The 25,242-nt window shown below is 37.3% G+C and overlaps 1 protein-coding gene and 2 long non-coding RNA genes across 3 annotated transcripts; all 3 read right to left on the bottom strand.

Annotated features, from left to right (window-relative positions):
* Positions 1–3,561: 3,561 nt before the first annotated feature.
* Positions 3,562–5,249, bottom strand: LOC145899127 (uncharacterized). The gene is made up of 3 exons (XR_014402465.1): positions 4,837–5,249; positions 4,547–4,767; positions 3,562–4,425 (listed from the first exon to the last, which is right to left on the bottom strand). It is a non-coding gene; the product is annotated as an uncharacterized LOC145899127 (long non-coding RNA).
* A 13,087-nt stretch (positions 5,250–18,336) lies between these two features.
* Positions 18,337–20,105, bottom strand: LOC145899486 (uncharacterized). The gene is made up of 4 exons (XR_014402490.1): positions 19,902–20,105; positions 19,568–19,705; positions 18,766–18,855; positions 18,337–18,551 (listed from the first exon to the last, which is right to left on the bottom strand). It is a non-coding gene; the product is annotated as an uncharacterized LOC145899486 (long non-coding RNA).
* A 1,552-nt stretch (positions 20,106–21,657) lies between these two features.
* LOC145899194 (uncharacterized) lies at positions 21,658–23,046 on the bottom strand. Its single transcript, XM_082987922.1, has 3 exons — positions 22,874–23,046; positions 22,489–22,558; positions 21,658–22,088 (listed from the first exon to the last, which is right to left on the bottom strand). Exons 1-3 carry the CDS (start codon positions 23,036–23,038, stop codon positions 21,967–21,969), a joined length of 357 nt encoding a protein of 118 aa, XP_082844048.1. The 5' UTR covers positions 23,039–23,046; the 3' UTR covers positions 21,658–21,966.
* Positions 23,047–25,242: the final 2,196 nt, after the last annotated feature.

Genomic DNA, 25,242 nt, shown 5'->3' with positions numbered 1-25,242 from the left:
ATGTGTATAGATTTAAACCACATCTGCTTTATAAATAATCAAGAATTTCACTGCATTCTAAAGCCTTACGGAATTTACAAGAGAAATACGTATCTTTGTTCAGCCATATTTGTCATGGCGATTGCAGTTATGGAATATACTTTAAGGCAACTTAAATTTTTGCGGTTCGGTTCTGTTAAGTATATGCTATTGCTACATTCAATGGAAAAGCAGTTATCACAACAACAACAAAATACAATACAAAACCTAACCCAATAAAAAACTTTGCGGTGTTTATGTTACATGAGGTTGCCTTAAACACCTACAAGACACTATACACCGAAATGTGCTAGTTGTTATAGATGTTACAATTGCGTATATAGTCATAATTGTAATACGGAAACGTTTTGGATACGTTATGATATGTTATGAATAAAAAATGTAATTATATGGCATGTTCTTGTATTTTCATTTTATGCAATGCTTATTTAATGCATCATATATGCATATATAAAATTTTTTTTAATATTGTACCTTGTTTACAATACGGGGCATTGTGGCTCTAATGGATGCTGTTACAAAAGATGCGCAGAAGTAAAGGAATGCTTGCAAGGAAAACAATTAAAAAATCGTTCCACATATTGGAAAAAATGTCGTGCACTTTCGCGAAATTTACCGATAATACACGCAATATAAATTAGCTAATGCATCAACATATGAAAAGCATTGTGATCGTCAATGCAATTAACGATCGCCGAAAAAAACTACTAAGCACAAATAACAAACTTTCCAATCTGACACAAATATACCTGCAATTAAGTAATTTAACACTAAAACTTACTTAATTTTGTATCGATTGCGGAACAAACAACTCCATAAGCTCCAGTTCCTATATTTTCCAGCAACTTGTAGCGGTTTCCGACATCGAATGTAACAAAACCATCCTGTGTATGTCCACCATGCTTATTAGTACCGTTTTTGTAAAACTTTCTTGTCCGATCTGTGCCTTGTGGCCTGAGCTCAGTTGAATGTTTTCTTTCATTGCAAGTTCCAGCCAAAACAAAAGCCAAATAAAAGATAGCTGTTACAGCAATCCCGTCTTTATTTTAAATTCGAAGCTAAAATTTTGAAATCTGTCTTTCAGGTTTACGACAAGAAACTACATACTTTGCTTAACCTGCATAGCGTATGTTTAATTTAATTTTTTTTGAGTAATGTGGGTTAAAATAGTCTTTTATTCTGGTCTCTTGACGTCCATAAATTCAATGTGTCATGTTTTGTTATGTAAACCTGTTCAACATGTGATCGAGAATTCGCAGACTTTTTAAGGGCAAATCGTTGAAATCTAGGTTTCCAAGTTTTTGGTTCGCTATGTGCATTCGAAGTGTGCTTGAGAGAAATTTTTGAACCTGGGCTGTTTATTTTAAATAAAAAATATATCAGACAAAAATTACCACTATTAATTTAAGCATCGTGAAAAACACTTCCATGCACAGTAGTTTTTAAACAGTAATATTTCATGGGTATCCTGACCAAGAAAAACAAAGCAGGTCTCCTTACCGTATTCTCCAATGCCATTCTAACACTGATTTGTAACTTGCCCTGATGTAACAATCATTCATAATTTTCACACCTTTCTATATTTAAACATATGTTTTTATGCAGACTTAGAAGAACTAGAGTACCTGACACCGTGCGTTTATGAGCTTTCCTGGTTTGAACGGAATTTTGGATTTTTTTCTACCATTCTAGCTGCAGTTTATGGACTCAGTGTTGTTGTGTGGAGGATACACCCCGAAGCAAGAGCTTTAATGAATGAATGGCGGTATATATATAATCATATAACAGACATACAACAAAGTGAGATTGAAAATTATAACCAAGAAATAAGCACTCCTGTAGAAAACAGAAACAATGTTATCGGTAATTTTGCTATTATCGCAAAAATGAAAGAAATTATTGATTCTCTGGTAAAAGAGTTAAGTTTCTCATTATCAATAATGACGTCTTACTTATTTAGACCTGCGTGGACATTGGCATGTTTTATTTTACACCGCTGCATTTGGTTCAATATAAGATTTGAATATCGTTGTGTCCTTGGTCAATATCTTTCGCAACACAATCAATGCGTCAAATTACATATATATTATCAATGTATTTTGAAACCATACTTTGTTTTGTTTACATTTATTTTTGGTGCTTCCCTTTTAACTATGTTACACGCAAGTTGGCACTTAAAAGGTAAGAAGTTTGGATCCCCTGACTACATGATTGCAATGTTGCGTACTCAACAACGTTTGCATAGAAGTGACCAAAGAAATTTTTACAATGTTATTGGTCATTGATATGCTTGTTCTGCACATTTTGCCTGCAAACGCTTAGTTTTCTTTAATTACGTCTTTGTTTATGTTTAATTAAATAAACACCGATTGCTAACGTCTGGTAATGTAAGTCTCTCTCTCTCTCTCTAGCCATTTTAGTTGTGTAAATGTAGTGTATCAAATATTTTGACCAATAACTCCCAAATTTCGACATTTTTGTGTATTTTTTGAAAGTGCTGTAATTTTTCCTTGCTTGTCATTTTTACTACACCGGGATTTGAACCCATGACATCCTGGCTACGAATCTCGATAGAGTTTTCTTCTCGGCGTATGGGTCGGGTGCTTCACCGATATCACCACCATTCGTGTTTGACCTTTAGCGTCACCTACCGACAAACATCAATAAAAAAGGTTTTCCAAACAGTTGACTGTTGTAGATATAATTAGTACAAAACAAAATTCGAGATAGCGGAATCTACGAAAAGCTTTACTTTTGATGAACAAAATCTTAGTATGAGATTACTTTTGACAGACTTAAACATTGGTATGCCTTTTGTCAGCAACGAGATTTTGGTTTCATCACATGCATATTTGATCTACTTGCAGACACAGTACCAGTATTTGTATATATTGTTTGATACTTGTAAGATTTAATTGCTTTCTGTAGCCTACTATTTACGTGCAAGAGAAAATATATTTTTGACAAAATAACAGTAATAATCGATATAATGTTTTTGTTGCTGCCAGGCATATTGTAACTTAATAATCTGTTCTTCTGGCACATACAAAAAACGTATCTTTATTCCGACGTTTCGCCTGTTATGCAACAAGGCTTCCTCAGGGTAATGAGACAGGTACAGCACACAACTAACGCCAAAAACGTACCAACACGAAAACCTGAGGAAGCCTTGTTGGATAACAGGCGAAATGTCGGAATAAAGTTACGTTTTTTATATATGCCAGAAGAACAGATTATTAAGTAATAACAGATGTTTGAAGCAAAACACATACAGGTGGCGGTTAGGTAATCCTATGTTTTTCATGTTTCACCTACTTCTGTTTGAATAACGTTATAAGTTGTCAATAAATCACCAAAGTAGTGTCAGTCTGGGAATACTATCACACATATAAACTAAACACGTGTTAATCCCACATTAAAAACAATCTCTGATTTAATAGCAAAGAAGGGGGTCCAAGATACCAACAAATAATAAAACCATGTTTAATTACGATTTTTAAACACGAAGGAATGAAACACACCACTAAGACTACAGATAATAATACAAGAAAAAGACAAAAGTAAATTTGCGCTTCTCACAGCACAATTAAGGGCAAGAAAAAGCTAAATTGGCGAAACAACTAACCACGTCTAAAAGAATAGAGGAATAAAAATATCAAGGCCGCCGTGGACCGATAGAAAATTAACAAAATTGAAACAAGGGGATTCTTTTTAAATATCAGTTATCTTCGCGGATTCTGTGCCAGATATCTGTGACTCCACCAGGCAAACCTTTTTGTTTTATCATGAATTCCTTCATGTATTCGATTGAACCAAACCTTTTACCTCCTAAACGCTTGTTTGCATCATGTGTAATAAATATTGAGACAGTTAGAAGGAAAATAAGTACAAATGACTTTGTGCAAAAACTTCCATAAGGTTTTAAAACACAATCAAACAATCTGGGTCGATGGTGAAAGACAACACATTGATAAGAAAATCGCAAAGAATACCAACTTAATCCTAAAATAAGACCCAATGCGAACGTGCATATACTTTTTGCAAAATTAGATGTAATTAATTGAAGAAACCACGTACTCTGTATTTTTTTATTTACAATTTCTTTCATTTTTAAGATAACAGTTGCTTTTCCGCTAAACTTTCTTTCCATTTGAGGTTTTCTAAGTTTTTCCCAAAATTCCTCGACGTCAGCAATCGTAATACTGGACGAGTGTTCATACACGAACTTCCATCCGCTCATGGTTGCTCTTGCCTCGGGATGTAATCTCCAGATAACGATGATGAATCCAAACAAAACAGCCAATATCGTTGCCAACGATCCGTAATTGCGTTCAATCCACGAAAGTTCGTAAATGCAATTTGTTGTTGCATTAAGTTCATCCAAAACTACGCAATTATTTGCCTTCATTATTTTGGATAAATGTAAGATAAAAAAAACAGACAACTGAAGTGTTTATATTATTACTGCCTTAATTAGTCTTTGGAATAAAACCAAATTATTTCTTACCTGTGGAGGGGTTGTAACAGAACACAAACTTGTCTTCTGATCCTGGGTCGTAATCATCAATTGACTGTCCAATAATTAGGAGAAAAAATGCATTGAGAAACAACAGTGTATCCCACCAGGGCACTATTGTCCCCAATATGTGGTCGTACAATTTTAGGAGTGGTTCTTGAATGGATGCCATTTTTGCAAATGGATGTTGATTGAATGCGAAATCAACGCAACTATATCAAACCAAATAACAACAAGTTTTAATTTAAAAATGGTGCTTATCCCTTTACTTTTGTGCTCACATTGAAATTATTCTTCCGGGCTTTGATTTCTATCGGAGAGTCTTCTGCAAGCTTTGCAGTTTCGTGATATCTTGATAAGTGACCTTAGCAAGAGATGTGCAAGAGAATTAAAAACAAACCAATCATTTTAATATAGTTCTAATTTGCGTTAAACAGGAATGGCAAATACTGTTCTCACGCAAATTAAACAAACAAAGTTCAGTACATGTAAATTAACCATCCACCATTAATAAATCTAAATTATATTTTGCCCTGATGTGGCAAAAAAACTGGTCGCTAAATTTTGAAGGTACTAAATCAGAAGATTTTAATCATGCAATATATTTTTAAAACTGAGATAATTGTTTCCTGTGTGCAATAAACCGCATCGCAATTACTTTTTCTGAAACAAACCTAAATGGTAAAAACCGACTCACTCAAGTAGCCTACAGCTTGTGACTATGTCTGACTCCTTGTCTGTCCGTCTGTTGCCGATCCTTATTCAACGCCTCTTTTTATTTGTTTTTACTATAAGTAAGTTTGTAAATAGTAACTGAAGTTCCGCGTCGCGGTTTTGAATCATACGGCGGCTTGTCTTAACTTGCCTGAAAAGTTATCTTTCATTTCTGTGGGCATCACAAACTCTCTCTGTGTGATGAATGTTGACTTTACAAGCAAAGCGAATTTATTGTGCAACCAGAAAGTTTCAAGGAACATTGTTCTGTTGTCAGTGAAGATGCAACAGGGCATATAACACTTGGGTGAATCTTCAGTAAGTAAAAATCGTTGATGGTTAAATACTATAGTTGAAGGTTAGCCTATATATAAAACATGCCTAATTAGTTTACTCTCTTTACATTTTAAATACAGTTCTGTAGTTTACTAAAGTTGTTTCTCGCAATGGAGGTTGAACAAACGGTCCGACTTTTGCAAAGACTTACTGAGGAGTACAAATTGAAGGAATACAAAACCAAGTCAGACGCCATGAAATCGCTGACAGACGACTTGTGGCAAGCTTATCAATACAAGGATTTAGAGTACCTCCGTCAAGTATACCTGGAAAGCGAAAGTGACAAACAAAAAATCACTAAGAAAGCCTGGCAAAATTTTCAATTGAAAGTGAAAGAATGACAGTACCGCATCCGAGTGACCGGTTTTCCTTTTTGTATGCTGTATTATTGTAGTGCAAATAATTTACGGTGAGCAATTTTATATGTATCTTACACCACTACAGAATGATAGTAAGCACTTTTTTTAACTTCTTTCCACATTTTATTTTTCTACTAAAAAATTATAAATTAAAAAATAAAAAATTTTTATGTACATATACAATTGATCATTGTGTTGTACAAAATGTACAATATTTGCTCTAAGTCAGGTAGCAACTAGGCACATATTGTACTGGTTCCACTTGTTGTTGACACGTCTCATTCATTCATTCGTATATTTTTGAACTGATTCTTTTATGAATAAAAGAAACATTGAACAAAAGAAAAGTCATATGATAAGCAATGTGGAGCCAATAATATGAATTTGTGTATAAGCTGCAGACAGATGGCCACTGTTTCGATCTAAAAGGTCTCATCAGTGCAGCTGGTGTGACTATCAGACGACTTTGCTGACCAAACGGCCAAGCAAAGACTTCCACTTTGTGGTGACTATACAATCACCGTCTGCTCCGCAAGGTTAGTTACCGGCAATTACCACGCTACGTTTACTTTAACCTAAATATTGCTGATTGACTCGTGCGCTTTCGAAGGAGTGACGTAATAAAGTAAATTCCCGGATGCAAAATGTTTTTCATTTTGCAAAAATACATAAAAAAGGTCATGCAACAACTTAATGAACGTAACTACACGCACTTCTTATTATTATTTATGAACATTTCAGTGTATTTTCACAATTAACATAACAATCCACCTTCAAGATGGAAAAATCCCACCCGTCACTTTTACCGAAAAGGTGGATATGGACTTTTCCTCCCATGGTTTCGGGAAATAGGGTGGAAATTTCGTCCAAATCTATAAAAAGGTGGAAAATCAATTTTCTACCCACCAAAGGTGGAAAGATTTTCGAAATCCACTTTTTTAGTTTATAGTGTATTGTCTTAGTGTAAACACAAGCGTTTCATTGCTCTGGTCTGTAATGCAATTACAGTTTTTACGAATTTTATGAATATTGAACTTAAGTACAGTTTTTACGAACAAATATTGTAACCTTCGCCTTCTTGTGCTCAAAAAAATCAAAAAATCCCAAACTGCACGTTTTGTGAAAGTGCAAACCAACATTTGCTCAATGGTTCTGTTTATGATGGACTTGCTTGACGAAGGAATGTCCTTCGCAGAGATATAATTTTTTTTATAATCTGAAACCCGGAAAAGAATTTATTACACCCAAGGGTTAACACCAACCTCGCTTTACACATGTTAAGATGATAAGTGTTAAAAACTGAGAGGGAATAGATCCTTCGACCAGGTCACCCTTCAAATACAATTGTGCAGATATCAAACATTACAAAATAAATATCAACGTCATCACTCCGCTTATGCAGTTTAATTCATTTTCTCTTCTTATTGTCCATCAACAAATGCGATTGGTCATTAACAAGATCTACGATAATGCGACAACCGCAACTTATGACTGATCCCGACCCACCACGAATTGCACTATCACTAAAAAAGAAAGTCCTCATAACGACTAAGTCTGTCGATACGGATCAAAGGAACCGTTATGAGAATCGAATTTTCGTTTTGATGGGTTTTGCTTTGGCCAGCAGGGCCGGCTGGCCACCTTCCGTCAAATGCAACCTGTCGCAACCCATCACCTCCCAGTGCGACTGGCTGCGATCCTACGACAGACGTGAGGAAATCACCTTTACAAGAAAGCCTCATAGTTTTATCGCGGTTCATACCATTTTTCACAACATAAACACAAATACAACAGAGTGTTTACATTACATTGGATGACAATCCCTTTAGTTCAAAGGACCACATGATAACAGATGCATTCAATCCAAAAGCAGATGTTGCCAAGTGCAAAACGCAAAGTGCGAAAATTTAGTAAATAAACCTTTGAATTTGCATTTTAGTTTTGCGCCAATTCATAGTAAAAAAGGGAAAACATTCGTGGTTTGCAATTGCGTTTCAAACAATTATAGAACTTTTTCAATGCTTTGATTGATCCATGTTTTTACGTAAGTCTTATACATATTAACTTAAATTCCTTAAATGTTTTCGTCTTTGTGTTTAGAGTTGTTATTTGTGGTTTAATTACACGGCAAAAAAATGTGTACCAAAACTTTATCGAGCCTCTAGAATCCAACGGTATCCAACAAAACAGAAGGTTTTCAATATTGTGCTGTCGAAATTATTTTTACTCAACAAAGCATGCTTTGAAAATTGGCCATAAACCACGTTCATTGGTATAGCTCTCACTGGAGTAGCAAGCGGTCAAAACTTATATCACACCACCCTTCGAAGCCAAGATGGTTTCAAGGCTACTTTTATTGACAATTATAGCAGCGATATACGAAAAATAAGTTCGGATGGGGTTGGAACTCCCGATCCTATGCATTTTTCTTCGCTATAACTTCTCAGGCAAATTAATAATATGTCAAAGGCGGACAATAAAGTAACTCAGCTGTACTGTGAATGCTTTTTACTTGTCGCTGTATTGAACTTAATGCAAGATCAGTTATCACAAAAATTTTGAGAAATGTTAGGGTTAGCAGCGCAGTGGGCCAAAGGGGCCATGGATTTGGCTTGGTCAACGCTTTGTTTTATGATTATAATTACTTGTTTCGTTTTGATGTGTGTACCTGGTTGGAGATAGCGTGGGTCATTGTGAGGGGAAATGTCGTCAACTTGTTTATGGAAAATATCCCCTTACGACAGTCAGCGAACAAACCTGAACAAATAAGTGCGGGAGTTCGGTAAACGACGTCACAAGTTACTTATTCATTTATTGTTCCCTTTCTTCGTCACCACGTGATACAATACGACTTAATTACAACACAGCGTCGAAACTGTTTTACAACATAGCGTCGAAACTTATCCCACAGCATACATCGCTTGAAACCAATGAAAAAAGGACGTTGTTTAAAAGCATCCGACGCCGAATTTGAAACTGTGTTTTTGTAATTTGATCTGCAGCCCTTTTTTAGCCGGGGTGCTGAATTTACTTTGCACACATCGACCGGTAACATGCCAAAACAACTTTTCATTTTACAATACGACGCAAAAAGCTTTGGTGCTGTTGTACAAAACCCACCAACTAAAGAATTTGCGCCATTCTGTTTACTTGAAAATTCTTGCATCTTGATTTCCCAAAGAAATATGAAGAAACGTCAATTTGTTGCATGGACGCGTGTTTAATAATTGTTTAAAAATATATTCCCGTGTTAGGTCACCATTACAATCCTTTGCGCTTGACCGATGTTACCAATCACCCGCCATGCTATGGTATGTTTAAGCACGACGAACCGTTTGGACTCAAGTTCGAGGTCTAGCGTCGCACGTTATATTGCCGTTAATGTAACACTGTCGCACTCATTATGACAACAGCTTGCATTGCTTTTAAGATCTGACACAATTGAAATACCAGTTTTTCTGAGTATTTTGTGGTTAACAGCATCCTTTAAAATAGGATTTGTTTGGTCAGTTCTGCAAACGTCGTTGTCTAAACAGCAAAACAACATATACTCTTCAGCTTACGCACAATTCATATTATTGGCTCCACTTTGCATATACTCTTCAGGCCCATATATCTTTCCTTTTTAACGGTAAAACACATGAAAAATTATGAATATGCAAAGCAGCATGATTAAAAGGTGATTGAAATAAATTACAATAGTAGGAGTATCGAATAATTCCCATCTTGCATACAGCAAACTTAAACACGTACATGTGCGTGTGAACTGTGAAGTGCTGTGACTGGGCTCGTATAATTGTCGGACGGATTGTAAAATGTCGTCAACTTGTTGTTGGACTTTATTGGCGTAATGTGCAGAAATGCTTTGGAAAATCACCTTACGACATTCCGAGAACAACCTGAAATAAGCGCCGGAGTTCCCCCATATCGCTTAACCACCTCACGGACGGGCGATACGGGGAAACCTTTATCACGCCACAGGGAAAAAACACTATTGCTCCACGGGGTTACTTTGTTCTATGCCCGTCATTGAGATGAACGCGCACAAGAGTTTATTTTATTTCTCTTAACAACTTTAATCTTGCCTGAGGAGACATGATGGCAAAAAATATGGTTTCCTTCCGAACCTGGCTGATAATTGTAAGTTGTCTGTCCGATTAACGACAGAAAAAAGGAACTTAAGATTAAAACTGTGTCCCATCAAGGCAATATAATGCCAGTAATGTGTTCGTATAATTTAAGCAAGGGATTTTGAAAAGTCGTCATTACAGAAGCTTGTTTTTGGTAATTAATATAGCTAAAAAGGAAGGCAGTTTATACTGAATTATTACGATTGTTTGCACAAGAAATATGAAATATGACATCATTAGAAATTTAATAAATAAGTTGACTGTAGGCTTTATGGATAATTACAGGGTACGTAAAAAATCGTGTTTACATTTTGTAAAACTTCTCCATTGCACTTCGTAGAAACATCATTACCAACGTAAAATAATAAAAAATGGGACGTAATTTGGAAATTAGGGTTCAGATAGTCTCTTGAGATGACTCTGAGGAATTACTTTTTGCAGGTACGCTAAATTGTCAATCATTTTAGCTTTCGCTATATCTCTGACAAGCAATTACAATTACCTTTCTCCCCCAACACCCCCCCCCCCCTCCCTATGTCTTATTTGATTTTCGAGTATTGTGTCTTTAGTTCACTGTTGGCGTTGTAATAATATATTTTTTAATGTTCAAGTCGAATAACATAGTAGAGTTGTTTAAGTTTTTGTGTTATTGCGTTTTCATAACAGAATTAACCGAACGTATATAGAAAAGTGTTGGCAGTAGAGCTTCTTGCCTTTATTACGACGTAATTATGTTGAAGTACGAAACGCAAAAACGCACAAATCAGTCGTTTTAGCAGCAAACAACAGTCTGTTAAATAATCGGAATGAGAAACACTGGTGTAAATGATATTGAGTCGTAAACCACTAAGCGGAGATGTATGTGTCATTGTAAAGATGACGAGGCGTGGAGAAATAAGCTCTTGAGTAACGAGGGTTATTTATTTCAACTTTGAGTTTGTCAATAAGTACTCTTTGTGAATGGTTGAATTTTTACGTGACCGAGAAAATTGTCCCTAAACGCGTACATTCCAATAATCTCACATGTGGTTAGGTAAACAAACAGGCTCTTGAAACAGACTTCTTTAACGAATCATTTACACCATGAAGTGGATATGTCTGTGTGGATTTAGTGCACACTAGAAGTCGCTAAAGGCCAAGCGCCCGACCAACAAATCAAAGAGAAACCTGACCGGGAAAAAAATCCTGCTTGGCTGCGATGCCCGTGAACCTCACAATAGAGATAAGAGAGCAGAGATCGTCAAATTTAAAGGGATTGTTCATCCAGAACTACGCAATTATTTGCCTTCATCATTTTGGATAAATGTAAGATAAAAAATAAACAGACAACGGAAGTGTCTATATTAATACAGCCTTAATTAGCCTCTGGAATGAAACCAAATTATTTCTCACCAGTGGAGGGGTTGTAACAGAACACAAACATGTCTTCTGATCCTGGGTCGCAACCATCAATTGACTCTCCAATAATTAGGAGAAACAATGCATTGAGAAACAGCAGCGTGTCCCACCAGGGCACTATTGTTCCCAACAATTTTAAGAGTGGTTATTGAACGGAAGCCATTTTAACAAATCTTTGTCGATTGGATGCGAAATTAACACGACTACACTCTTACTTTTGTTTTCACGTCTAAATTATTGTTCCGGGTTTTAGTTTCTGTAGCTGAGTATTCCAGTAAGTTTGCTGCTTCGTGTTATATCTTGATAGATGCCCTCAGCAAGGGATGTGCAAGAGACTTTATGCATCAAACCAACCTTTTTATATAGTGGAAAGCGAAACAAGAAATCACTAAAAAGTCTGGAAAAATTTTCGGTCGAAAATGCACGATTAACGGTCCCAGCACCTTCGTGACACAGCTTTGTTTTCTTGGAATGTCGTAGTGCTACATATTGTTACAATTTACAGAGAAAACTTTTGTATGTTTTGTACCCACTGCAATATTTCAGTGAGCACGTATGAATTATATTTTACATTTGATTTTTTTACAGAATCAGTGTTGAGTACTTTTTTCAACATTGCGAACTATTAGTTTATTGCAAATAAATATATGCAAAATTATACAATTGCAAATGATTACTGTGGTGTTGGTTACAGAATGCACAATATTTGCTGCAATCCTCTTTGGGTAAATAGGTAAATGTCGCAGAACGCACAACACAAATAACAAAAGATTTTTGCCTCTTTGAATGCATAGGTTTGGTAAAATTGTTTGGATACATATATAGATTTTTCTGATACATTTCTACTTATGGGAGATATTTCGCCAGATTCATTGGCGGCCAATTGAAGCACCAAGCAAAGCTCTTCATAGCTGGTGTAATCCAAAGCAAGCTTTTATAAAGGGCAATGGGGCACAAAAAAGGTAATGTCACGCTTCGATGCACAGGCGAAAACTTGCTCTCGCTGGAGTAATCGCAACGAATGCACACGTAGGAAAAAGCTCCATTGTTGAAACAATGATGTCAACGTAACTCGAGATTCAGCACTATTTGTATTTCAAATGTGATCTCACCGAAACATACACATTATAAGATCTGGCGAAAAATCTCATAAACAAGATTTAGCAAAACCTGACATATGTATCTAAGTATCCTTGCCAAACCTATACACGGTAAAAGAGACTTGCTTTCTATGTTTTATTTGAATGATATTAGGTCATTGCGAAATAACCTTTTGCGAACAATAAACTCGCAAGAGAACGAGAGGGACGTACGTGGTCACACACACTATTTAAAAACAACAGCTTAAAACAAGGTAAATCAAGAGAGCTGACACTAGTGGCGCCAAATAAGCTTGCAAACAGAAACTGAACGTCATCTTGTTGGTCATTAGTTTGAAGAGAGCCAATTTAACTGAAAGATCACCAAACAATCATTAAAAAACGTTTTTGGCCCAAATCTGCCGTAGCCTTTTTGGCCAGTCACATATTGCTCAACGTAAACAAAAGGTAAATTAGGAATCCAAGTTCATAAGAGTGCATCTTCCATTTAACGATAACAGACACCAAGCACCACAAAAAATTTAACGTCCATTTGTCTCCGGTATTCTCACCTGTCATGTATGTCTTGCAATACGCATTGTACAACATAATATATTGTCACTAAACACGACCAGTTTACTATACTTGTGCCAACTCGAACCATAAAATCTGAATGAATTTTATTCTGTCAACGATTCAATTTTTCAAACCAAGTACAGTGTAATCTACAGTTACTGTAATGGCAAAAACGAATAGGAAGTCGACATGAAAGGTTTTGAAAATGCACGCGTATAGTGTTAAAACGTACAAACGGTTTAGGTTGTGTTAACTTGACGTAAAAACATCAATATTGTTTTTCCTAAGTTGTTGTGATTCGTTTTACATTTTCATTGTCCGATTCTTGTAATCGTTGCTCTTTAAACAACAGTATCAACATATATTCATTTGAACCAAACTTGTTTCCATTTAAACGATTATTTGCATGTAACATTATGTAAATAGAAAGCCATATGATCCAATAAAACAAACAATATGTTGTGAAATAAGTTTCGTGAGATTTCAAAATACATTGGAATGTTACGGATTTTCTGCAATGGAACAGGTTACAATGATAAGATTCTCGAATAAATATTTTACCAATAATTAGGAATATAAAGCAGAAAATGGTAAATACAATCTTACTGAAGTATGAAGTGAATATACGAAGGCCTGGAGTTATTTCTATCTTCCTGTCAACGATCTCCTTCATTTTATGAATTAACCTAAAGTTATTCGACTCCGTATCTCTATCTGCTCTAGGTTTGCTCATTAATTTGTGATATTTATCAATTTCGTGCCGCTGTACGTTAGGAATTTCTTCGGAAATAAATCGCCATTCAGCCATGACAGCTCTTGCCTCTGGATGCAACCTCCAAGCGATGATACTTAAACCGAACGAAACAGACAGAATTGTACAAAAATATCCGAAGTTTCGTTCGATCCAATATAGTTCAAAGACGCATTTTGTCAGATACTTCAGTTCCGTTAACTCTATAATAAAGTGCCATTTTTTAGAAAACTAAACGGAAACTTTACCAAATTAGAGTGATAAACAATTTAACAAAAACAAATTCTCAATAATACATCTGTTTATACCTGAGGCATTGTTGTGGCAAAAAATTAGATTTCCTTCTAATCCTGGCTTGTAATTGCTCGTTGTCTGTCCGATCCAAAAAAGGAAAAAAGATCCAACCATCAAAACTGTATCCCACCAGGGCACTATTGTGCCAACAATATGGTCATATAATTTAAGTAAAGGATTTTGGAGGGTGGACATTATTTAGGCTTTCAATGCTTACTACACTGCAAAACTAGAAAGGCAAATAGGAAACAGTTGAAGACATCTGAACAGGTTTTATTTCAGTTCACAATAATCAGGCTTTTGAGGCAAAATTGCTTTTGTTGAAGTCAACGTATACTTTTTTGGTATGGCATGACATTCACCATGATAAACAAACACAACAGTGATCAACATAACAAAGCAGAACACTTAATCAGAAGTCGGAAGAAACCATTTATTTCTAAGGCAACACTGAATTCAATACATTTATAATCCTAAACAGTTATGTTCATTTTCAATGCATCCTTGGTAATCCTCTGTCTCTCGAGTTGACTTTCCCGGTTTACTTTTTGCAGGTACTCGAAGTCGTTAATTTTTTTAGCTTCCGCTATGTCTTCAGCAAGTGATCTGATTGTTTGGCTGTTAACTATTCCTCCATGTTGTTCTATCACGGAATCTTCAGTTAACTTTTTCAAATTCGAAATGACTTCTTGGGCTTGCATTATTACCACTGTGTTACCAATGCTGTGGCAAAGGATTTGTCATTGAATACTGTTACGCGTACGTAAAATATACAATATATAGCTCCTTACCTTTCACCATGTTGTTTGGCGTCACGAAAACAAGACGGGTTCAAAGGAATCATGATCTTTTATGTAGTGTTACGTGTAACGTAAAGCGAAGAACGAACAAAGACAAAAGATCAGACAGACTAAGAGGTACGTACGTGGTCACACGCACTGTTTCAACCCACGGCGTTACAAGGTTAATCAAGGTTATGCAAGGTTGACGCAATAGTGTAGCCACATCACGAACACTACTGTTTTCTGCAAACTTATAAACACGACCTGGATTTCCCTTAACGATGTATAACAATGTCATCTTGTTGCGAGGTTATTTGTTGAAAGAAAAATTTAGGTGGTTGATACTTTATTGCGTGAGTCGCGCAGAATCCAAAAGACAGCGAAGGCTGGCGTGACGTGACATCACATGCTGCAAAATTCGTTGCAAGGTGTCCCGCAATGACGGCAAAACCTGACAATGGCACTAAAAAAAGGGGCTTGCTCGTCATCTTTGGGGGCGGTCCGAACACCAAGTAGCACCCACCGTGACTCCAACCAATTGGAGTCAGTTACACGCGCCATTTACGTGCTCTTTAAATGGCGATGAAAGCGCTTCAACAGGCCGTTCGCCTGCGGGTGAAACGCTGTCGTGTGGCGAAGACTGATACCCAGCAGTTGACCAATGGTTGTACACAGTTCGGAAATGAACTGAGGGCCACGGTCCGACGAAACGTTACTGGGAATGCCGAACCTCGCAACCCAATGAAAAACAAAAGCACGTGCACAAGTGATGGTGGTGGAATCATTGATTGGTAACCCTTCCGGCCATCGGGTGAAGCGGTCGACCATGGTCAAAAAATATCTTTGATCTCGACAAAGTGAAAGTGGATCAACGATGTCGTTTTTTATCTATTGAAACGAAATGTCGGAGAGCTGTTCTCGACAAGTGGAGCTCCAACATGCTGCTGAACCTTGGCGCGCTGGAAAGCTACACATTGCTTGGCCCACAACGCTACTTTTTTCTTTAACCCATGCCAAACAAATTTGGAGGCAACATGGTTCTTCGTGGTGTTTTTACTGAAAACCCAAATTTCAATTGGAGTGCTACAAGACGTACTGAAAACCCTTTCAATAATTTGCCCGTTGTTGATGACGCTCGTGTTGAAATTAACGATGAAACGTCTTGTAGCACTCCAATTGAAATTATTGAAGAAACGCCTTTTAATGCGCCTTTTCATAATAACGAGAAATTCAACAAAGTGACAGATTTTATCAGCATTTACTAGTTTTGATTCTTCGAAACATGCCGACTGGTGTTTGTTAGCAAAGCGCTTTTACAAAAAGAAATTGGGCAAGTCTCAGTTAAAACAAAAGGTAAAAGTATTATAATATTTTTGGAGAAAGAATAAAACAGTACCTTAATTTTTGTTATTAAAAATGTACTGCTCTTCTGGCATAAACGTACTGTATTTTACGACGTTTCGTCTGCCATGCGGCGAGATTTCATCAGGTATAACGCAACAATTGCATCACACTGAAACACGCATGGAGAAAAAGAAAAAAGGGGAACGTTGACACCGCTTGTCAACTCACGTGCTAGAGGCAGAGGCACCAAACATTGCAGAAGATACAACAATTACAACAAATTGTTGTAAACTGCCGGAAACAAAACACATTGTTCTTTGTTATTGACGCAACCACTATTTTTGTGGATGTGCAACGACTCAAGAAATAGCCGCTTGGCGTGGTCCAACTCCATTTCCAGGACTTGGGCTCTATCGAAGTCAACTTTATGTCGCAATGTCACCGCATGATTGGCCAACGCAGTCTTGCTGGCATCTTACGATGAGACATCACGGCGATGCTCTTTCAGTCGCGTCTTGAAGGCCCTCCCGGTTTCGCCGATGTATACACCACTGCAATCCTTGCATGGTATCGAATAGACCACCCCCTTTGGCTCGAAAGCCTCCGTAGCAATGGGTCGTGAAATTAGATTGCCAAGCGTTGTATGAGGCTTCGTGTAAACTTTTATGCCGTAATCCGACATCAATCTTCGCAATGTTTCGGTAAGGCCAGGGACGTAGGGAATTACAACTGTTCCGCTAGTGAGCGTTTCATGCTTCTGGGTAAATGCCGTTCTCGCGCTTAACATCCAGGCAGGATATTGGTTTGTTCGCAGCGCATTTTTTACGACACTAATCTCTTTTGCTTGGTCTTCTAGCCTTGAAATGTGGGTCTTGGCTGTATCCATAAGCGATCTTACAACCGCCCTTTTATGTTCTATTGGGTGTGCCGAAAGAAACGAAAGGTAGCGATTCGTGTGTGTTGGTTTTCGATGAACACGAGTATTGATAACTCCATCTTTGTCCCGGTAAACTTCTACATCCAAGAAGGGTATTTTGCCACCACTCTCCTCTTCCAACGTAACTTGATGGAATCCTCGATGCTGTTAATGTAGGTCAGGAAGTCTTGCACTTTTGCTGCATCAAGAATGGTAAACGTATCATCCACATATCGTCTCCAGTAACGCGGAGGGTGCGCAAAAGTGGTAAGGGCTCTCTCCTCGATAGTTTCCATAACAATATTAGCCACTACAACGGATATGGGGGAACCCATCGCCGTCCCGAACACCTGTTGGTAAAACTCGCCCAGAAACGAGAAATAGGTCGCGTTTAAACACAATTTAAGTCCCTCTGCAATGACTTCCCGGGACAAAAGCGTTCGATCCTCGAGATAATCGTCTGCTTCTAAGCGTGCCATAACGGTGTTGATTGCTAGGGATACCGGTACATTGGTGAACAATGACACCACATCAAAGGATACCATGCTTTCATGTTGCGCCACTCGTAAGCTCCGTACCTCGACTGCAAACTCGAGTGAGTTTTTCACATGGTGCGGACTATTGCCCACCAAAGGAGCGATTATTTTCGCAAGAAACTTTGCAAGCATGTAGCCCGGGAACCGGTAAACGACACAACAGGTCTTAAGGGTACGCCTGGCTTGTGCACTTTAGGAAGACCATACAAATGGGGCGTTCTGCCGTCTGTGCAGTGCAACTGCCTAAATTCGCTCACTATCAAAGCCTCACGCTCCCTGTGCAAGTACCCGACAAATCGATTTACTTCCGTTCTAAGGACAGGGTTGGGCTTCTCTTCAACTTTTTGTAAGTTCTTGTTTTTGTTGCGTTATACCTGATGAAGTCTCGCCGCATGGCAGACGAAACGTCGTAAAATACAGTACGTTTATGCCAGAAGAGCAGTAAATTGCAATATGCCTGGCAGCAACAGGAATTTCATATTAATTTTTGTTATTGTGCAAAACATACAAATCAAATTGTTTTGGTAACAGCATAAGATTTGATTCATAAAAAGCATGGTGTTTATATAGTATTGCAATACATGTACTGCACAAAGGAAAACTACCAATATATATATATATATATATATATAAAAAACAGCAAAAAAAGTGAAGTGCAAGTTACTACACATGCAATGGTAAGATGTTCCAGTACAAAGAATAGCAGTTATGGGTCATCAAGCATCAGATTATGATGTTTTCCAGCATTTCAATTGTTGTTTGCTTTCATCGTTTTGTTGCACTAAAATAGAAGATAAATATACCTTAGCATATCTGCCAACATCACAAAAAATGCCTGTTATATGTAAATTTCATGAAAATAGTGCGACGATACAAAAACACAGTTTCTTTTTGGCCCAATGAATTTAAAACAGACATGTGGCTCCAGAGCCAAGAGAGCTCTATTTTATTACTTGGTCTCCACCAAATTTTATTTTTAACAAAAGGAAATTTACCTTCTTGTTTATAACAAAACCAACAAAAAATACAGTCGAGGTCAAAGTCAAAGCAGTTCCAATCAAAGTCAAAGCAGTTCCCTTGTTTACCTAACCAAAAAAATATAAAGGAAACTATCAACAAAATTGTGTAACATTAAGACTGTAGTTCTAAGTATAAAGAGACTGGCCCATATTGTCATTAACATTGTCATGTTTAAAAGAAAATGTGGGAGGTGTGCAAACACCTGCTTGACCACCCGACTCACAAGGTTAACTTTAGTGCGCCACAAATCCTTGGGCTGGCGAGACAGGTATCGTCTCCTGCTGATGGAGTCACTGTCCATACTACAGCAACAACCACAACCACAACTTAATGTGGACGGCACTGCTGCACCACTATTTCTATTTATTGTGTTTTTTGCATTTTATGCTGTTTATTGTGTATTTAGCATTTTGCGTCGCATACTGCGCATTTTCCGCCTCTTAGTGGTGTGTGGCCAATAGCAAAATGACGTCACCAACCTTGTGAGCCTTATCTGTGACGTCGGTCAGGTCAGCTCCTTATAATAATAGAGCTACACCAACCGCGTCATTCAAACTGAAGATGGCATAAGTTTTTGCCGAAACGTTTACTGTTAAACATGACAATGTTAATAAGAATATGGGCCAGTCTCTTTACTCTCGGAATTATGAGGAAATCCGTAAGTTGTGTTCCTAAGACTGTAGTTGTTAATTGTTTTTAACGCAAAAATTATTGCGCAGAGTTTTACTCTATATTTCAAAAGTTTCGGAGGGAAATTAAGCATAGGGTAGTGTTTACCTTTTGCTTTCACTTCAATGCACAGAGTTTGTTCTTGGTCAATGTATAAACTGGTTATAGTGAAATTGTAACCGCCCAAATGATTTGTTACACAGATTTTTTTCAGTTCATGTCCCATCCTTGAAGTCATCTACACTGCTTTAAAAAAAATAGGTTACTGGTATACATATATCTAAAATAATCACTCAATTATTTGATGCACATAATATTTTTCATAATATTGATGTGACAGATATTAGGTAGAGTCAAACAATTGCGTTGCTAAACACTTAATTGCACCAATACCTTCCTGTATTACATCACAGTTTCCTGTATTGCAGTTTATAGTACTTACCAGTCGAAGATAAAACCTCCAATAGTCAAATTCCCCACAGTATTCTCGTGGCATATCACAGATTGACCTTGAAATGATATGTCTACAGACATCCCAGCAGAGCCATCGAGTTCTTTACATTCATTTGGATGAATAGTAAACGAGACATTACATGTGCTAACATTATTCACAAAAGCTAGCAAACAAAGGAAAAAAACTAAAGCCATGACCAACCTGCAACAAAAACCCTGGATGTTACATATTTAGCTTTTGCTTTATTTTTTATGGATAATGCCACAATTATGAATTTGTTGCATGTACAAATTGTAAAAAAAAAATACAACCCGATGATACACAAAAAAACGCACATAATGGAAAGGGTGACAGTACTAGTATGCAGTTTCGGTTGCATAGGTATGTATGTGTCACAGTGTCAGTCATGACATCACACCAAATGCTATACAGAAATGAGGGAAGACGCGAAGGCGAACTTTCTAGAATAATGACAGCAGCACATGACGAAAACTATTTGGCAAAATCCAAAAAATTCATAAAATCAATCGAATCCATTACGAAATTTATAAATATCACGAACTTATGAGCAAACCTTATTTCACAACCAGGGCTGCCAGATGGTCAAAACACTTGACGGCCAAATTTTTTTTCTCTTACGGCCAAAATTCGGCCAAATTACGTTATAAGTTTGATGATTTCCTTTAGAAACGACTATATAGCCGGAAATAAATTCGTAAATTGTATGTTTAAAACACTGTTATCTATATGCTTATCAGTGGTTTCAAAACCGGTTATGTTGCTAAAACATTACGATTGCAGCATAATTCTTTGCCAACTCAGTCAAGATTAGTTTATGACGTAACAATTTTTCTGAGACATATTTATGACAACACAATCGTCCACAAATCTATGGATAACCTGAAACCAGCATGCCTTTTGTGGATTTACATAGTACCAAGTGAAATTCGGCCAAATTCGGCCAAATATCTGCCTTACGGCCAAACGATTTTTTCGCGGCCAGGCCGATTTTCAAACGGCCAAATTTCTGGAATTTGGCCGTGAAGACGGCCAAATGGCAACCCTGTTCACAACATGTTGTTTTGTTCGACCATATGGCTTTTTATTTTCATAACGTTACATGCAAATGATCGTTAAAATGGGTAAAAAGTTTGGTTAAAATTCAACTGAATGTTGTTTAAAGAGCAACGATTGCAAGAATCAGATCAAGAAATTTTAAATCGAATCACAACAAATTAGGAAAAACAACATTGATGATTTTTACACAACTTTAAAGGGTGGTATATTCACAATCCCCAATCAAGATTGATCCACGATCCTGGAACAATTGATCCGTGATCAAGGATCGGATCAAGTTGGTATTCAGAAACTCCGATCAGTTCAGCTGATCCTTGATTTTGCATAGTTTTACTCTATGAAGAAAATTATGATGACATTACCTGTTGCTAACTTTTTTATCATTAAAAGCACGTAAAACAAGCTTTCCAACAATATTAGAATTGTAGGCCGCAAGCATGCAACTTTGACTAACTGAATATCTAAAAGTCAATGGAAGCCAGAACAATTTACCTGTTAGGTTACATTATCTCCCTAAAATTAAAAAAATTTAACCGAAAAGTTTTAATCAAAAATTTGATGAACTAGGAAAACTCTGATTTGCTCAGCAGACCGCAAGAAATCACGCCAAGGGGAACCATGTGCAGTAGCGTAACATGCGTGGTTCCTATATTTTCATTTTGGAAGCGGCCTTTTCACAGACTTTTATTTGATACTCCACAAATCACATGCAAAACGAATAAAGGTAACAAACAAATATATAAACACATAGGGTTGTTGTGAATCATTTAATCACGCGAAGTTTGAAAAATATGTACCTTGCAATTAAAGGGCTATATTATATTTTTCAAAGTTCTCTGTTCATTCAGTTCATTTTATTTTGTTGCGTGAGTATTTAGTTCCAGTAAATCTCACAAATTAATGAAAAACAAACAGGAATATATTAAAGTTGCTAAGTTGTTTTCTCAACAAGCGGTCTTTAAGACCGATTAAAGTTTTACTCTGCTGCAACACAATCTTCTTTTTTCTCGTTGCTCTCCAATTTCTCTGCAGTCGCGGATAATTTGATGCTGTAGATCATTCCCAAGAACGTCATGAATTCGGTAAAGTCCCAAACCCCTGTATGATATTAAATAAAAACTAAATTATACACAGCATTATTGCATGTTGATTAAAAAATTGCACGTGTTTCAAGACAGCCCTAATCCCATTTGCTCGCGTGTTGACTGTAACAATTGGCCTTCAAAGTCGTTACACTTTCACAAAGTAAAAACACGTAGACGTAACGAATGTTCGAATGTTGCAAACCATAAATAGTGTGTATGCAAATCTTCACAATACCTTAAGCATCCACCATAAAATATTTATAGGTGGGAACAATATATAAATTTTTAATTCACATAGGCGGGTTTTACATAAGTTAGCAGCGTTCCCACGTTAAACCACAACATCATAAACGGAAGCCGTGGTTGCCATAGAAATAATTTTCACAACAAAATATTAATAAAGTTCATCCCACCGTCTCCATTCGTGTCAAGTTCCCTCAAACATTCTCGGCATTCTTGCTCCGTCACTGCGATGTTACAAGTCTGAAACAAAAAGAGTTTCGTGTTTTTATAAACTAATTAGCATTTTTTCTATAAACAATACGGACGTATTTATATCACTTGAAGTGGGAATTTACATGCATACAGTTATAAAACGTAGAAGGTAATATATCCACAAGCTAAATTTAGTGAGTATGCTGATTTCTTGCATTAGGCATTTGCTTTGCAACACTATAATGGGAGTCAAACAGTTAGCAGCTTCAATATTGCCAAGCATTCCGATTAAGCACCAATCTAACAAACTCTACGTGGTTTCTACACATTATTTATACGCCAACTAATTTGCAACCAGCTTGCCTGGAGTAGATTCAGGATTTCATTGTGATCTAAAGTTCCACTTTTGTCTTCGTCATACTTTCGAAAAATCCTGTAGGCTCCCCTCAGTGCCTTGTCTAAATCCATTACAGCAGACCTTGTGTTGCCTCTCATATCAGCAACAACAGACTTACCAGCACTATACATTGACTATATTCAACCTGTTCAATGAAAACAGGATGTGCGTGGGATTCGCAAACGCAGCGTGTGGATATAATAATGAGCACGTTGCTTTGTTTACTGCAGTGACGCGTGACGTCATATAGGTGTTGCGTTTTAAATGGAATCGCTTCGTATTAAGAAATAACTGCAGAATTTCATAAAACTTAAGTGTAAACACTCCCCGCGCCAAAAACGGTTGCACACAACTGCCATGCAACAAAACCTTGAACATTTACACATTTTGGTCAAGGTTTGTGGCTCGGTCCAATTAGGTCACACACTGCATTGCATATTCATAAAGTTAAAGTGGGTTTTGATTCTGGCATCAACTACTTCTTACACGACTATCAGGCAGTGGTTTGTTTTCGTTATTTTTTCAGCAGCTCACAGCACAGTAAAACAATACAAAAGCTTCGCACTCGTCGAATGGCTTCCACTGTAAATACTGAACTTATTTGCATAATGACTCCGAATTTAAGGCTGTGATTCATCGGCAACCAGCAGAGAAGTTTATGCCTCACAATATCAACTTCTCGGAGAAGTAAAAACCTCGGTAATTACAAAACAGCCAACATGCAATCGAACGAAAAATCGATGCAATTAATGGCAATTACACCCGGCAGTCACATAAAGTCAATGAAACTAATATACCAAAGTGCAAAATCATTCAGGTCCAATTTGCATGGGGAACTTGATGTACAAACTCTGCCCGCTATTTAGTAATGGTAATATTGGATTTATTCTTGTGTGAGTGAAGGCGTGATTTCAAACCTGTCCAATTATCTACACCTCGATTTCGCCTAGTTTTCATATTTACAAAACAATATTTGCATGTAACAGCACTGAAGTTTAACGTGCCTACAGACAAGGTCAACGTTCTGCTGCAGGCTAATAAAAGACTTGTTTATGTCGCTTCCTGACAAACCAACTGCTTGCTGGTGACGAAATAAGGCTGTTCCTAAATAGAGACAGATATTTATATGGGATTAGAGAGTCAGGCATATATTAGTTTGCCATTACTCCGTGCGATGAGTCAACCATCATATGACGAAGTTTTCAGCGATAGTCACAATGCTTTCTTACTGGTTTCGCTTTCCATTCACTCAGCAGCTTCCCTGTTCGTTTATAATGAAGTTTATAAATCACGGCTACAATTACCGTCATAACCAATCACCGAAAATTTTGTAACTACTGTTTTTCTTGGCTCCACTGTGTTTATCATATAACTATTGAGACACGGGGCCTGGCGGCACTATAGGTTGAGTTTTGCTTGGCCATAGTGTTTCCACCTTGTTTTCTCCGTAAGGTTGCACCTAGTTTGGTGTCCAACGGATGACGGTGATTGTATAGTCACCACAAAGTGGAAGTCTTTGCTTGGCCGTTTGGTGGACAAAGTCGTCGGAAAGTCACACCAGTTGCACTGATGAAACCTTAGAGATCAAAAGAGTTGCCCATTTGTATGCAGTTTACACAATATTTTTTTTCTGTTCCTTTTTTTACTATTATTATCAAAAACACGCAAACAAGTAAAAGTAAAGCGAATAAAGAACGCACACACCAAATTACGAGGGATACTTTAAACCAGTGCTTCCCAAACCTTCAGTTCGCAACCCACTTTTAATGCAAGTTTTATTGTGCAACCCACAATGAGATGTGACCAAACGAATGTTACGTGATGATAATGCAATAATTTCGTGATCTATTAGAGAACTGTAGGATTTAGAAATGCTTTGCGACCCACCTGAAATAGCTTCGCGACCCACCAATGGGTTGCGACCCACTGGTTGGGAAGCACTGCTTTAAACAGTACACGACCATCTAGGTTTATGGACATTGTTCAAAAACTTAACAAATTTGTAGCAAGTTTTTTTTTCTTGGTCTGTGGGTCGGGCGTTTGACCCATTCTGCCAATCACCCGTCCAAGTTTGATCTCCAGTTCATTGTCCTTTTTTGATTGGAGGTTTTTGCACCGCTTGCCGAGCACAATTAAATTACATAACTTTCGCTAGAGCGCGCTAGGGAGTTGCAAACCGATGGAATGCAAGCACACTTACAACACATCGATCATATTGTCCGCTGTCATAGAAATCAAGGTATGCTACAACCTCACCGGGAGTGTGGATTTTTATTTATTTTGGCTTTGGTGCCAATGAACGTCATCAGTAGGATTTGCTTCATCTGTGACAACC

Source organism: Ascidia mentula, chromosome 4, assembly GCF_947561715.1.
Source record: "Ascidia mentula chromosome 4, kaAscMent1.1, whole genome shotgun sequence".
In the NCBI taxonomy this organism is placed as follows: domain Eukaryota; kingdom Metazoa; phylum Chordata; class Ascidiacea; order Phlebobranchia; family Ascidiidae; genus Ascidia; species Ascidia mentula.
This window is presented reverse-complemented; position numbering and strand designations above follow the sequence as displayed.